The 16,285-nt window shown below is 36.2% G+C and overlaps 2 protein-coding genes across 2 annotated transcripts; one reads left to right on the top strand and one right to left on the bottom strand.

Moving 5' to 3' along the window:
- Positions 1-346: 346 nt before the first annotated feature.
- Positions 347-7,988, bottom strand: LOC143590566 (uncharacterized). The gene is made up of 9 exons (XM_077071008.1): positions 7,911-7,988; positions 5,177-5,248; positions 4,558-4,647; positions 3,704-3,746; positions 2,518-2,624; positions 2,306-2,401; positions 1,680-1,870; positions 1,503-1,572; positions 347-756 (listed from the first exon to the last, which is right to left on the bottom strand). The coding sequence occupies exons 1-9, from the start codon at positions 7,986-7,988 to the stop codon at positions 649-651; spliced, it is 855 nt and encodes a 284-aa protein (XP_076927123.1). The 3' UTR covers positions 347-648.
- A 4,325-nt stretch (positions 7,989-12,313) lies between these two features.
- LOC143590565 (uncharacterized) lies at positions 12,314-15,768 on the top strand. Its single transcript, XM_077071007.1, has 4 exons — positions 12,314-12,747; positions 13,502-13,648; positions 14,571-14,756; positions 15,500-15,768. Exons 1-4 carry the CDS (start codon positions 12,445-12,447, stop codon positions 15,578-15,580), a joined length of 717 nt encoding a protein of 238 aa, XP_076927122.1. The 5' UTR covers positions 12,314-12,444; the 3' UTR covers positions 15,581-15,768.
- The last annotated feature ends 517 nt before the right edge of the window (positions 15,769-16,285 follow it).

The following is a 16,285-nucleotide window of genomic DNA, read 5'->3' as shown; positions in this document are numbered from 1 at the left end:
TCTAATATTGTTTAATTTATATTTGTATTAGAAATGAGTATGAATAAAAAGACTTAAATACCCTCATGTGCACTGCACATGGGGTGAGTTAACAGAAAAATTTAACTTTCGTTATTGTAAAGGACGAAAAACAAAACAAAGTTATCGTACAAAGGACAGCGAGTGAAAGTAAACTTTTTAAAGGACTTGATCTGTAAATCAACTATGTTTAAAGGACAATTTGTAATTTTATCATCTTAAGATAGAAAGTAATGTAAAGTGTAAACTACGTTGTTTACACCTTCAATAAAATTTGTAACATCAAACTATTACACATGCCAAAATTCTCACAATTAGCATCATTTCATTAAACTTTGATACCGGTTTGAAGGTTCTTTGAACCGATCACGAACAAAACCGCAACAAACATTTAAATTTGGAAAATAAAAGCATCGAGATACGAGTGATTTAATTTCATATACACATAACACAGACTGCAGAACACATCCTTCACCAAGTTAACAGACCCGAAATGTGCTAGCTAGAATATAAACAAGTTAACACATAACCGACACCTTTAGAAACAAACCCGAGCCTCTACTAATAAAAACAAAAGCAGTTGTAAATTACCAAACTTCTTTTAGTTAAACCATTTTTGGAACTCCGTATTCAGTTGACCATCAGGTGGTCAAACGCTCCGGCTCCCTGAAGAGCAACCCGAGGTCCTTGAACATTATGAACCAGCTGTTGAAGCCACCTTCTTGTCGTGGGGTCCTCCTATTATATCATATAAACCAAATAAATTAGTAACCCAAATTGTATTCAATGTTTACAGCCTCTAAAATAGCTTTATTGGAAAAAAAAATAAACTATACCGTTATTTTATTAAATGTGCAATTATAATCATTATGGAATCGGTTATTGATAACATAGTTGTCAATAGCGACAAGCTACCTATAGCGCTATTCATGTTTAGCGATAAGATAGTAGAACCAAAATAGCAATTATAATCAATATATAAAACATTCAGACCACCAAAAAAGCAATTATAATCAATAAATACCTCCAAAATAGCCTAAAGCCCTTATTTATATATTTAAAAAAAATAAATAAAGAGAAAAAAAACTGAATATCGCTATTGAGTCGCGGCCATTAACCGCATCGCAACAAAGCGCAGTATAGCGCTTGCTATATTCGCTATTGACAACAGGGATTGATAACGAGTCAAAAGTATAAAATTAGTTTAAAATAAGTCAAACTGAGCAGGCCGAGTTAACTGATGTGTATTTAATGGTTAAAACCTCTTAAATCGTTCTATTAAATAAAAACTAAATTGCTATCTTAATTTGTTAGCAATTTTAAACAGTTCATACGGAAAACATGTGAATTCAGGTTGTATTTTATTGATAACAGGTTAAAAGCGGAAAATCAGATACAATAAAACAGGTGAATGCTGGTTGTATTTTACCGACCACCCGACCCTGCACCATTTTTGCCACACGTAACTAATACATAGTGCTTACACGAAGACAACCGCTGAAGGTAGCATCTCGTAGCATATCTGGAAGGCAACTCCTCAAGGCATCACACGCCCTGTAACAATCAAACGTTTAAAGTTTATATCATATAAATATACAACCATATGCAAAACAAGATGTCTTTTTCATTGGTAGTGGTAATAGTATCAAAAATTAACAAACCTAGGATTATCAGACAAACGAAGGTAGCATCGGATAATGTGTTTCAAAAGCCGTGAAGACGGTTGTTCAGCAAGTGCAGCCACCATGTTCCCCAAAACCCTACCCACTGCAAAAAACCGTTCTGCGGTTGTGCAAATGTAGTCCAACCCAACATCGTCCAACAAGATCTTTTGAACTATAAATGTGGCAACCTATAAAAATCAAAGCTTTGATCAGACTTCTAGAAACCAAAGAGGCAGCAATTTCAACCCGTTTACTTATAAAATGGGTCGTTTTGGCCTTTGGGTCGTGTTTACAACAACATTTAGCTAAGAGTGAAATTGTCAAATCAATCAAACGGGTTGAAAGGTGCAGAAAGATTAAGTTTGTTTAGATATTTAGATTATTATTGTAAAATCTTGTTTATGTAATCATAATTAACACGCTAGTTATTTATGAAAAGATGGACAAAAAGTTTTGTGAACCACGCCATGTAAGAAAAAACTTTTTTCAACCCGAATCTGTTTTGACCCGTTACCCAACCCGCCAACCCATCTTGCCACTTATGGTTGAATGGCTAAGGCAAAAAGAATATAGCAATGGATCAATATTTTTGTATAAAAAAAAAATAAAAGCTAGAACTCAACTGTTTTTGACAACTCACTGCCCATTTCCATTGTGCGTAAGCACAAAGGGATTATTTCTGTTGAAAGCAGAAAACTGATAACTTCCGTGTCATCAACCTGGTAAATAAAACAACAAAGTTTCAAGTTAAAACACACAACAATTTTTTTCTAATGGGAAAAAAAAACAAAAAGAAGCATGTTGACATGAAAACGTAGTAAAAGAGAGAAACTACCTTCACGAGGGCACCGATGACACCTAAGCTGGTAAGCCTCAGATATTCAAATGGCCTTGATTTGCTTGTTGTGTTGAGAAAAGGGTATAAATATAAAGGAATATGAGCTGCAACAAAGTTTTTCATAAATGTTCGAAATCTTATATAAATTTATAAAGGAATATGAGCTGCAATAAAGTTTTTCATAAATGTTCGAAATCTTATATAATTTGTTTTCTGCTAGACAAATGAAAATAACAGTAAACTAGAAGTCGTTTTTCTATCCTGTCACTGGAGTAACACAAGAAGGTACTCATAGTTTGTAAAAAATAAATAAAAAAAGATGAAAAGAAAAGAAAGAAAACTAAAGCCAACTTTCAAATTTCAATATGATACTGTTGGCACACTTGATTCAAAACAGAAACGAAAGATCGCACGGAGGTTTTCTTGGGAGAAACTATTCCCGACTCTTTAATATTACTGATATACCAGAAATACTGAATACCAGTTAAAAACCCTAAATCCCTATTTGTTGCAAACCAATAAATTAATGACAAGTTCCTATTCCTATATTTGGAACCTGTTTTCTTTTAATCCTAATCATATACTTAATAATACCAGCTAAAAGACACCATACCAGAAACTGATAATAATAAACTCACAATTAAAAGCTAAACTGACTCCAAGTTGGTCAAACCCAAACATTGATCCGCGACATGTTTGTCCCGTGTACAAACCATGATAAGGGTGCTGAACGATGGTTCTAATCATCTTTATATTCATGGGTCAAAAGTGTCACGGGTCAATGTTTGGGTCGGTCCGGTTTGGAGTTTGTTTAGTTTTTATACGTTAAGGTATATTATTATTAGCTTTTGCTATGATGCCCTTCAATTTTGGTGGCATCCAGTATGTGACAAGGAATTAAAATAAGAAATTAGTTTCCAAAGAATTAAGACTTGGTCATTAATACTAACTTATTTGAAATAGGGGTAATAGGGTTATGTAACTGGTGTGCAATATTTTTGGTTTATCAATAATATCAAAGAGTCTGGAACAGTTGCTTCCAAAAACAACGTCTGTGCGATCTTTCTTTCTTTTCTGTTTTGAAACAATTGTGCTGGACACTATCATCATAAAGTCCTAATTTTAGTGATTTAGGCATTGGCACTCAAATTTGATACACAAAGTATAAAAATTTAGAAGTTACCATTCAAGAACAGCATTCGTGTGTCTGGATGAGAAGCTACACACTGTGGAAAAAGAAAGAAACAACTTATTGCATTAGTCTATGATCAGACCAAAATGTCCATTATCTAAGTTATAACAAGAAAGTGCATAAATATGTTGCTATGTGTGTTTGATGAATCTGAGCAACTAGGTATCACTCGTCAAATCAGTATTGATTATAATTGGATATTTGGCATAGTTATTAAAAGCCCTCGCTTCTTGTGCCTGGGCCCAGTTTTCAGGCGAGGCTCAATAAATGCGCTTCTAGTTCCTAGGCGAGCGCTTCGGCATTGTCTATGCCAAGAACATGAGAACATAAAAGCTGCGCAAAAGAAACGCAAGGGGTGCTATCGAAGCTTAGATCTAGGAGAAGTCAAAGGCATTATATTGATTCATTTTGTTATTCAACTTTTGGAATTTCATTTGAATCTTGACTATTTTAGAATTTTTGGTACTAATTACATGATATTAAATGTTATATAATAGATTTTGTTTACTTTTTAAAAAAATGGTATTATTTATCATATAGATAATATATTTTTAACTTTTTATTTAAGTGTGCTTATTTTTCCTCAAGCCCTCGTGTTTTTTGCACCTTGCGCCTAGCCCCAGGCAAGGCCTATACGCCTTGAGTGCACCTAACGCATTTGATAACTAAGATTATTTGGATAGCTGAATGGTGATTGGTGACAGAAAATCTTAATGCAATAGAAGACTTCAACCAACATACAAAAACAATGACACATCTATAGCATTTATTATACAATCAAGATGATCAAGATATCAAAGTCTTAAATGCAATACAATTGTTTAAAGAGATTTCAGAAGGTTCACCTGAAGAAGAGCAAGTGCATTGCAAACTCTGTTTGATTGAGCTGGTGTCAAATTGGGTGGTGACAGAAAGGGGTATATTGAAACAATTTCCTGCAAGCATGCAATACTTGACATCAGTTGCGTTGTAAATGATGACAAAATGAATTGTGCAAACTATATAAGCGACAACAAAATACAAAAAACGTCATGTGTGAAGGCGATGATGATGGAACTTTTGTTGACTACAGATCAAAAAAAATCTCTGCGTTTTTGCCAATAATAGAAATAGAAGATTCCCAACAGCTGTCACAACACAAAGAAACTACAGACAACTAAAGCAAACATAAGACAGGAATCTTCCATTAAGATTGGAAGTGGGAACTGTTGCTAAAACCCGTGTCCAATTCATAAGATTTTGGTCAAACTGCATTAGGTTCCTTTTTCTTTTCAACCATTTGTGTGAATCTCTCAAAGATCATAGTACAATATATTTACTTTGTAGAAGACTAAAAAATAGCAGTGCATAACTGATCGCATATGAAGATGAACCTTGCAATTTACATGAAGATACACAAAATTGATAACTATCGTAAGACAGACACAAGGCATATCATAATGATCTATACTGTGCATAAAGTACCTGTAATAGAGCTGCAATGGTACCAAATGAATTCCACAATAATGGAGCCAAATCTTGAAACAGTTCTCTTTTCTAAAGAAGAAACAAATACAACAAATAATCAATTAGGCATAACAAAATGAGCATATCAATTGAACCAATAGAATCCCAGCCGAATATAAAAGATACTGAAATTACTTCCTTAGTGGCAGAGGAATATTAAACACAAGGTAATTAACACATATTAGAAGTAGTTATGAGTGTAAATGGGCCGAGCCAAACCCGAGCTCAACTAGGCTCGTTTTGACTTATGACAGCTCGAGCTCGGTTTGTTTCAAGTTCGTTTTCTAAAGCTCGAGCTCGACTCGTGAGTTGTTTTGCAAACTCAGGCTCGGCTCGTTTATTGTTTATTAATTGACTGAGATACGTTTTTAATTATTTTTATATATTTTGAAAAAAAAGAAAGAAAGAAAAAACTCTATCCTAAGCTCGGTTCAAGCTCTTGCGATACCTTAAATGCCCAAACTCAGTTTGAAATCATGTAGTACCTTAAACGAGCTAAAACTCATCTTGAAATCGGTTGTGCAGTGCAAAATTAATACATACAAATCCAAAAAAGGAAAAACTTAAAAATACACAAGGCTCGTTAAGCTCGACGAGCCTAAACAAGCTTCCCATACAAGGCTCGAGCTCGTGCTCGATAACTAAATGAGCTTTATTTGAGGCTCAGGCTCAGATCGAGTCGAAAAGCTCAGCTCATTTCGAGCTTTTTATCGACCTGGGCTCAAATAGCTCAGGAACACCTCTGCTCGTTTGCAACCCTAGAGGTAGTATTAAATAAAGCAATTCATCATCAAGCATATAACCCTAATTACAAATATCAATACAAACCTACAATCACACCATCATCTACACACACTTAACACTTTCATCTACAAATAACAAAATAATTCACCGTTAATCAGTATCTGTATCCTTTAACCGTAATTTCCGTACGCACACGTACAGTTACAACCTAACAAATTCAATCACGAATTCATCATTTCAGATCATTTAACATTTATAAGGTATAAAACAACATAACTTAACCCTAAATCATCAATACGTTACTAAACAATTCAACAAATACACAACACTCTCGGTTGTGCAGTGCAAAACTAATGAATACAAGCCCAGTAAAGAGAAAAAAAACTTAAAAATACACAATGCTCATAAGGCTTGACGGGCCTAAACGAGCTTCTCAAACAAGGCTCAAGCTCAGACTCAATAACTATGTGAGCTTTATTTGAAGCTCATACTTAGCTCGAGAAAGCTTAGCTCATTTCGAGCTTTTTATCTATCCGATCTCGAGTACTTAACAGTTTCATCTACAAAAAACAAAACAATTGGCCACCTATCAACATCTGTATCCTTTAACCCTAATTTCCGTAACGCAATTGATCAAATCCACACACGTACAGTTAAAACCTCACAAATTCATCATTTCAGATCCTTTGACGTTTATAAACACCAAAACAACATAAACTAACCCAATATCATCGATACAATACCAAAACGATTCAACAAAATTGAAGTGGACAAGATAAGGATACCTTTCAGAGCTCGAGTACTTCACAGTTTCATCTACAAACAACAAAACAATTCGTAACTGACTCACCTATCAACATCCGTAACCTTCAAACCCTAATTTTCATACGCAACTGATCAAAATCCACACACGTACACTTAAAACCTCACAAATTCAATCACGAATTCATCATTTCAGATCATTTCACGTTTACAAACACCAAACATAACCTAATTACCTAACCCTAAATCATCGATACGTTACCAAAACAATTAAACAAATACACAACGTAAACGGTTGTGCAGTGCAAAACTAATACATACAAGTCCAAAAGAGGGAAAAAAAACCTTAAAAATACACAATGCTCTTCAGGCTCGACGAGCCTAAACGAGCTTCTCAAACAAGGCTCAAGCTCAGACTCAATAACTAAGCGCACTTTATTTAAAGCTCAAACACGGCTCGAGAAAGCTTAGCTCATTTCGAGCTTTTTATCTATCCTATCTCGAGTACTTAACAGTTTCATCTACAAACAACAAAACAATTCGTAACCGACTCACCTATCAACATCCGTAACCTTCAAACCCTAATTTCCGTAGTCAACTGATCAAAATCCACACACGTACACTTAAAACCTCACAAATTCAATCACGAATTCATCATTTCAGATCATTTCACGTTTACAAACACCAAACATAACCTAATTACCTAACCCTAAATCTTCAATACGTTACCAAAACAATTAAACAAATACACAACGTAAGCGGTTGTGCAGTGCAAAACTAATACATACAAGTCCAAAAGAGAAAAAAGAACTTAAAAATAAACAACGCTCTTAAGGCTCAAGCTCAGACTCAATAACTAAGCGCCCGTCATTTGAAGTCCGGGCGCAGCTCAAGAAAGCTCGGCTCATTTCGAGCTTTTTATCTATCCGATCTCGAGTACTTAACAGTTTCATCACCTATCAGCATCCGTATCCATTAACTCTAATTTCCGTAAGCAACTGATCCAAATCCACACGCGTACACTTAAAACCTCACAAATTCAATAACGAATTCATCATTTCATATCATTTGACGTTTATAAGGCGTGTAATAACATAACGTAACCCTAAATCACCGATACGGTACCAAAACGATAGAAAAAAACGATGCCGTGTAGATTAAATTGAAATGAAGAAGGTACGGGTACCTTTGAGAGCTCGAGAAGAGCGTTTTCGCGGAGATCTGGAGAGCTGAGGTCCAGTACCAGTTGCTCCGCGGACTGCATTTTTATCGAAACAAATATGGAGGTATCGGTGTGTGACTTTATTATGTTATAATCTGATTTATATTTTATAATAATAATAATAATACATTTAATATCAATGTTTTTTTATTTATTTTTTCAACGGACCACTTGGATTTGTGGCGGAGTAGCGGCCGAATTATAGGTGAGAAAATCCACGGACTCAACTTAAGTCTAAGGGTGTTCAAAAAATTCTAAATATGATTCGGATAGTGAATTTGAAATTTTTTGGATAGTTCGAAATCAAAACCCCCCCGAACTGAAAATCTATGGTTCCACTAACAAATTAAACAGCTGGATCCGACGAAAAACATGAACTGCACCATCAGAAACTTTCATAACCAGTCAGATCCGCCAGAAAATTTCAATACGCACCAACATCCAATAGAATGTAATAACCCGTCATATTAGTTCTTGCTTATGCCAGATCCAACAAGATAACATGACCACTTTGGAAATTTTCCAAAACCGTGGCTGGTTGGTAACAAATGACCATTTTAGGAATTTTCCCATTTTCAAGTAAACGTAGTCAAGCATATGTGTGCTTTGGTAATGGAATAACAACCCGTTTGAGATAAGAAAACTCAAAAAACTCATTCTCAACAACATATTTTTGATTAAAGTTTGAATCTTATGGTTAACAATTAAAGTTAATAAAAAATGTAAAAGTAAAGTTATATTTTCTCTCTCCTGAAAAATACGTTTAAAAGTTAAAAAAAATTTGTAAAAATCAAATATGAAATAATTTTTTTCCTGATGTTTTATATTTAATGTAACATATATTACAGATGTAAATAATAATAATAATAATAATAATAATAATAATAATAATAATAAGAGTTTGCACGGTTTTCTCTTACTCAAATGGTATGTAAATCATAAAATTCCATATAATAACTCTAGAAGGGTAAATATGTAAAACACCTTCTCCTAATACATAATTGGCAAGATTCACCCCTACATAAAAAACTTAGGTGCTGTTTGTTTTTGCAGACATAAACTGTCTGCAAGCTGATTTCATCTGTTTTCATGTCTGCAACTGAAGATGTGGTCTGAAGATCTGCAAGCTGAAAATATAAGACTGTTTGTTTTTATAAGCTGATACTGTCTGCATAACTGTCAAACTTATCTCACAAGATAGAAGTCATTTATTCAAGTTACATCTAGTTTTTAGTCTTTGCTTGCCATGCCGATTTGGTTTTGGTGGGTGGTGGAAGGTGGTGGTGGTGGATGGTGGTAGTGGCGGCGGACGGTGGGTAGTGGCGGTGGATGGTGGTGGTGGACAATGGGTGGTGGTGATGGATGGTTTTGGTTGGTGGTGGACGGTGGTGGTGATGGATGGTGGTGGTGGTGGGTGATGGATGGTGGTGGTGGTGATGGATGGTGGTGGTGATGGATGGTGGGTGGTGGACGGTGGTGGTGATGGATGGTGGTGGTGGTGGCGGACGGTGGTGGTGATGGATGGTGGGTGGTGGACGGTGGTGGTGATGGATGGTGGGTGGTGGACGGTGGTGGTGGCGGTGATGGATGGTGGTGGTGGTGGGTGATGGATGGCGGTGGTGGCGGTGATGGATGGTGGTGGTGGTGGCGGACGGTGGTGGTGATGGATGGTGGGTGGTGGACGGTGGTGGTGATGGATGGTGGGTGGTGGACGGTGGTGGTGGTGGTGGCGGTGGATGGTGGTGGACGGTGGCGGCGGGGTACGGGGGTGGTGGTGGCGGCGTACGGTGGGTGGTGGTGTTGGCGGACGGTGGTAGGAGCAGTGGATGAGAGGGTGGCTGCAAAGGGAGAAGAGTAGGGTTTTTTTGTGAAGATGTTTTAAGCAAGATTTCCTTGCTTTTCTTTTAAGATGAAAGAAGATAACTTCAGATCTGTTTTAAGAAAAAAAACAAACAGTCTTCAAGGGTAATGTCTGCGCGCCTGCAGACATTAGCTCCTTGAAGATGTTTGAAGAAAAAACAAACACCCCCTAAGGGGTGTTGGAGTGTGTTTTCACCGTTTCACTTCCAGCAAACTCATTCTTGACACATTTCTTCCTTCATTCATCCTCTGGTATGCTTCGTTGTTAGATTCAATTGTGTTTCTGCTGTTAATTGATAACCAATTGCAAACCCTTTTAATTAATTACACTATTATATATATTTATATGTGTTACTGTAGTGGGTTCCGTATAGTGAATTCAAGGCTCAAGCCCTAGCAAAACCCATGTTTTGATGATGGATTTTGTGTGAATGGTGAGCATCAGTTGTGGTGTTGGAGTGTAAGTTTGATTTGACGTTTGGTTTGTGGGGGTTTTAGTCGTTTGTGTTATGCACACCAAGTGTTCGATGAAATGCTGCAATGAGTGTATGAATGTGTTTTTATTTCTTTTGATTGTAGTGAAAGTGGTTAATGTTTTACGCCCTGCTCGATGAGTATGGGCTGTTTTTCTTGGCTGCAACTTTGATTTAACAGATGATTTGTGTGATTTTTAGCCTCTTGTGGTATGCGCGCCAAGTGTTCGATGAAATGTTTGATGAGTATATGAAAGTATTTTTATTTCTTTTGCTTATAGTGAAAGCGGTTAACCTTTTATGCCCCGCCCGATGAGCATCGGCTGTTTTCTTGACTAAAAGTTTGATTCTACGTGTTATTTAAGCAATTTTTACTCTTTTGTGTTATGCGCACCAAATGTTCGATGAAATGCCTCGATGAGTACACAAGTGTTTTCATTTCTTTTGCTTGCGGTGAAAGCAGTTAACCTTTTACAAGTCTGCCCCCCCCCCCCCCCCCCCCGTTCGCAAATCTCCCTCAATTACATTCGAGATTAATGGATTGCATAGGCATTTTAGTGATCTAGACGGCACATGTATTCATATCCAATGGTTGGTCATATTGAATATTCATGTGTTATATCTGATAACCTTGTGTGGAACCGGATACCATGCGTGCTTGAAAGTGTAAATTTTAATTTATATCATCAGCATTATCTGAGGGATGAGCAAATTCGGTACCGGTACCGGTACCGTCGGTACCAAAGTTTCGAGTTTCAGGATCGGTACGGTACCGGCATTTCCCGAATTTTTACCTTCAATACCGACACCGTCCCGGTACCAAGAATTTGTGATTTTCGGGATCAGTATTTTCGGTACTGGTACCGGTCAGTACCGGTACGTTACCGAGCTCATAGAATAACTGAAAAGTACCAGACAGAGAAACTAAATTCAGAAAACATGTATGAAATGGCTCAAGGTCATTGAAATACACTATACATCATCAGATCTGTATCCGTCTTTTACGTGTAATTTGTAGTTTTGGATCATGTGTAGGTTATATGCATAGGGACCCTAATTCACAAAACACAGATCGTTTTGGATCTTTTCCAGGTCATATATGCAATTTATAGTTTTGAATCGTGTGTAGGTTAGGGTTCAGTTTTCTATATGTATATCTTGGTTATCTTATAGTTTTTTTTCCTATTACTGAATTAAGACCATAAGTTTTATTTAGTTTCATGACCATTTCAATGCATCTCTTTACTAATATGAGACTATGCTTTATTTAGTTTAGCAAATCGAGAACTGTGATGTTTTGGTTAATGAGCCATTTTCTATTTAACATCTTTCAGTATCATTTCTGTTAATTTTGTATTTTGAATCTGTTTCAGAATTGCAACTAGTCATGAGACGGAGCTTGGGAAAGCTTACACACCCTGCTATTGGACAAACTAGTAGAAAAGCCCTTCTCTTGTCCTCACCTTTTGATTTTTCTACACAAGCCGGAAACAGTGGCGGTGGTGGTGGAGGTAGAGGCCAGGGACGAGGCTCTGATTTCCCCAAATTCAGTTTCGTAAGCTCTGGACCTAACAAAAGTGAGGAAACAAATCCTGATGACGAGACATCCTTCCGGGCCCCACTCGGTCATGGTCGAGGCAAACCCCTTCCACCACCTCCAAATATCCACCAATTTACTTCTTCTGAACCGCCAAGTGGCGGCAGAGGTACTGTTGCTGGCCGTGGTCGTGGCGGTGGCGGTGTAACGCCACCTCATCAGTTTGAGGAAAATTCAAAACCTAGAACACCAATATTCTTTTGCAAGGATGGAGAAGTAGTTTCACCAGCAAAAGCACCAGCTCAAGATCAATCTGGCAACCAAGAAAATAGTGCTCTCCCTTCAAGTATCATTTCAGTTCTTTCTGGTGCGGGCCGTGGACGTCCCACTTCACCACCGAAATATGAAGCTAGTGAGAAGGTTAAGGAAGTTAACCGCCATATTAAACCTAGACAGCCTGTGGTGGCAGAAACTTAAACCTAGACAGCCTGTGGTGGCAGAAACTCGGCCTGTTGAACCTCGACCCCCATCGCCTAAATTGAGTACACAGGAGGCAGTAAAAAAGGCAAGGAGTGTCCTTACAAGGGATGATGATGGTGTTAGAGGTGGGCCCCGAGACGGATCCAGAATGTCAGAAAGAGGTGACGGTGGTGGCCGAGGGCTACGAGGCCGTGGGAGTGATAGGGGGAGAGGGCGGGGCCGAGGTAGGGGTAGGGGTGGACGGATGCCATTCCGTGATTATGATGATGATAAGGATGATGAAGACGAGGAAGAAACTGAGCTTGATAAAGCTAATGAGGAGAAGCTGAAAAAGTATCTTGGGCCTGAAAAAATGAACGTTTTGCTCCAAGCATTTGAAGAAGCTAGTGCGAGTGCATTACCTGCACCTGCAGAAGAGGCTTTTGTTGATGCAATGCATACCAATATGATGGTATTATTGACTTTCTTATGATATTTGTCAGGCATGTGTGATGGGTCAAAACATGTTATTTGGTATGGTTCGAAACAGGGAGGGTTGACCCGAGCCACTTTTTATTCAAAATGCTTTATAAATATTTAGAGCGTCAAATATGATTTACAAATTATATAAAGCTTCAATATGATTATTTTTTTTTGCATAAATGTCAGCATACTTTTTTTGGTGGTTCTGTTTTGGTCGTTGCAGTTTTTTTTGTACAATCTAGTCTCACTAATAGATGACTCTGTGTCCAGTTTCTCTCATTTTGTATGCAAAAAACCAGCTGTCAAAAATAGTAAATGTTTCTTGAAAGATGTTAAATGTATGTGTAAAACTATTATAGTTACCAATTACAAAATAACCAAAACATTACATAAACTATCTTGTAATGATTTAGATGTACGATGACCAAAATGTGACAAATGGAAAAGTACATTGATTTTTGTGCAAAACAACCCTTAAATAAAAATCCTATTTTTTTTAATAAAAAAAGTTTTATATAAGAGGTTTAATGCATTGAAGATACATTTTGGGCGATTTTGGAGATTTTTAGTTGGTTGTCTAATTAACTAACCTTTTTATTTTACTTGTTTTACATGTTAAGAGATAAAACATAATTAAAATCAGCCTCTTTATAAGTAAATGTGCAGAGTTTGTCACATCATTCAGTTTTGTTTGGTGATAGGTTTAATAGTTTAACTAATATGTTATATTATTATGCCTGCAGTTGGAGTGTGAGCCAGAATACTTGATGGAGTTTGATTCTAATCCTGACATTGATGAGAAACCTCCCATCCCTCTTCGAGATGCTCTTCAGAAAATGAAGCCATTTTTAATGGCTTATGAAAATATTGAAACTGAAAAAGAATGGCAGGTTAGTGGCCTTTGACAACTTGAAAACAATCCTTCATCTTTTCGTTTACATCTAATTTTGGTCAAATTATGGTTTCATCTGTACACTTTTGAGCAAGAGTTGCAGAATATTAACTTAGAGGTGGTAGCATTGGGCTGGTTATACGGGATTGGTATCTGGTGAAATAGACTCGTTTCGGGTTGGCCATAGATCACTTTTTTTGTTTCATTTTAATGATTTATTTAATTAATTATTTTGTTAAATATGATTACAAAAACCAAATTACGATGGAATTATAATTTTACTAATAGACAGATTTAGACATTGACCTGTTTAAGATATAAGTTAGGGCAAACAGCATGGATGGGCGAAAATAGCACACCTTTTTTCCCGTTTTAGCAACTAAATTCAAATTAGGTGTAAAACAGAAACCAAGTTGCAAGTAACAAGTGACATGTTCGACGAGAAACAGCTCAATTTTTGCTACTTTTTTAGAAGTTACCTGACATGACATTCTATCTGCCACGTGGCATCTGGTTTGACATGAATTAATTAATTTTTAGCATTAAGTTTTTAGAAGAATATTGTTTCAAAGTTGTACTTTTTTGCGTACATCTGATTTCCACGTCAGCATGTAGCAAGTAAACAGTTAAAATGAGGTTGGTTGCCAACATCAATACTAATAAATTGTAAGTTGCCTTCTACTCTGCTTCAATTTTAAAGTTAGTTACTAAAATTGAACATAAAAATGTAAAGTTAGTTACCAAATAGATCAAAGTTTTCACCTGTCAGAACTACTGTATAAGAGTATATCAACTCAAAATACATCTCTAATGATGAAAAAAACAAAGTTTTTTGTTTTATTATATTTAGCTACTTGTATAAACCAGGAAATTAGAAAACGTTTATTTGTAATTGGCAAATAAACCATTTTTTTTTTCAGGAATGTTTGGAAGGGACAATGAAGAATGTCCCTTTGATGAAAGAGCTTGTAGATGCTTATAGCGGGCCAAACAGGTCAACCGCTAAAAAACAAGGGGAGGAACTGGAAAGAGTTGCCAAGACTTTGCCAGAAAGTGCACCTCAGTCCGTCAAACGTTTTACTGACCGAGCTGTTCTTTCTCTACAGGTCAGGCTTTTTTCTATATTTTGACTGTATTTTATCGTTATGAACTAAGGTTGGATTTTTAGGTAACGGGCCACAACGGTTTGGGTTGACCCGTCAACACTTTCTTTTCCTCTTTTTTTTTTAGATATTTAGTATATCTAAATAAAAAAGCAACTTCCTTTGCAAAATGGTCCACCTTGGTAATTATATTTATTTTTGTCTTGACCTTGTAATTAAAGTTATTAAAATGGCTAATATAATAATTATAATGTAAAAATTAGTTACCAGATTAGAGGCAAAAAACACTTTAATTATTACCAAATTAGCCAATTGCCATAACTTTAGTTAACATGCTCAGACAAAAAAAAAACCTAATTACCAAATTGAACTATGCAGCAAATTACTTTGCGCTATCGGATATGATCACAAAAACTAAAAGTATACACTAAATAATGATAAGCAAGTTCAGAATTAAACAATTTAGGAGGCTACACTTTACAGGCACTTTTTCATAATTTGGGTCTTTTAAACAGTTTAACGTGTTTCCTTCAGAATTAAACAATTTAGGAGGCTACACTTTACAGACACTTTTTCATAATTTCGGTGTCTTTTAAACGGTTTAACGTGTTTCCTTCTAGTCGATTTTAATTTTATTCGTCTATCAATAAAATACAACACAAATTGACAATTTTTAAAATATTCAAATCAATTTGTGTTTGATGTGTAGAATAAATTATATAACAAACTATATATATTCAATGCAGAGCAGCCCGGGATGGGGATTCAACAGAAAATGTCAGTTTATGGATAAGTTGGTTTGGGAGGTTCAACAAAGTTACAAATGAGAATATTACTGCTCCAAATACGCTAAGGGATAAGACGTTGTCGCGGTCTGACAGTTTTTGCAAGATCAAATTATTTCAGTTTGTTCAATTTTGAATCGGTAAACCGAGAGAATTTACATGAATTAGTGGTCTTTTATTTTGTCATAAACTTTTGTAGTTTGTAATAATCCATGGTAGACTTTTGCTTTATTTAATACCGAATCATACTTTTCGCTCAATATTAGATTCGAGAATTGAAACATAGTCTTGGCTGTGTTAATCGAGGATACACGAGAGAAGGAATCGTTCTATTTCCAAGCTTTACCTTCCGATATATTTTTGTTTTCTTTTTTCTGTGATCATGTATCATGCGTACTTCTTGTAAGACTGTATCATGCGTGTTTCCCGTAGACTAAGAGTGATAAAAAAACAAATCGCGTATAAAGTTTGACAAAACGATTATTACAACTCTTGAATACAACTTATTCGGATTATAGCTATGGAAACAATGATTTACATCTATAAAGACGAAACTGAAAATTTGTACTAGAAAACTCTTGTAATGGTGACGACGAGGTCTGTAGCAAATTCTCCAAGAGTACGTTCAAGAAAGCCAACGCGTCTCAACGATGATTTAAAGTTTTGATGCGAGATAATACTCAGTTGGCTTATCTAAGCTGAAAACAAGATATTATAGCATCTTCTCTCATTACTTTTCATTTCGAC

This window comes from Bidens hawaiensis, unplaced genomic scaffold, assembly GCF_021521415.1.
Source record: "Bidens hawaiensis isolate Kalapana, Puna unplaced genomic scaffold, B.hawaiensis_p1.1 tig00038664_1, whole genome shotgun sequence".
In the NCBI taxonomy this organism is placed as follows: Eukaryota; Viridiplantae; Streptophyta; class Magnoliopsida; order Asterales; family Asteraceae; genus Bidens; species Bidens hawaiensis.
This window is presented reverse-complemented; position numbering and strand designations above follow the sequence as displayed.

Excerpts from the sequence above, each read along its gene's own strand:
- LOC143590566 (XM_077071008.1), bottom strand. The coding sequence starts at position 7,988 with ATGCAGTCCGCGGAGCAACTGGTACTGGACCTCAGCTCTCCAGATCTC. Across the intron at positions 3,747-4,557 it reads ATGCACTTGCTCTTCTTCAG|TGTGTAGCTTCTCATCCAGA; the intron begins GTGAACCTTCTG and ends CTTTTTCCACAG. Across the intron at positions 2,402-2,517 it reads TCATCGGTGCCCTCGTGAAG|GTTGATGACACGGAAGTTAT; the intron begins GTAGTTTCTCTC and ends TTTATTTACCAG.
- LOC143590565 (XM_077071007.1), top strand. The coding sequence starts at position 12,445 with ATGTCAGAAAGAGGTGACGGTGGTGGCCGAGGGCTACGAGGCCGTGGG. Across the intron at positions 13,649-14,570 it reads AAACTGAAAAAGAATGGCAG|GAATGTTTGGAAGGGACAAT; the intron begins GTTAGTGGCCTT and ends TTTTTTTTTCAG. Across the intron at positions 14,757-15,499 it reads GAGCTGTTCTTTCTCTACAG|AGCAGCCCGGGATGGGGATT; the intron begins GTCAGGCTTTTT and ends TATTCAATGCAG.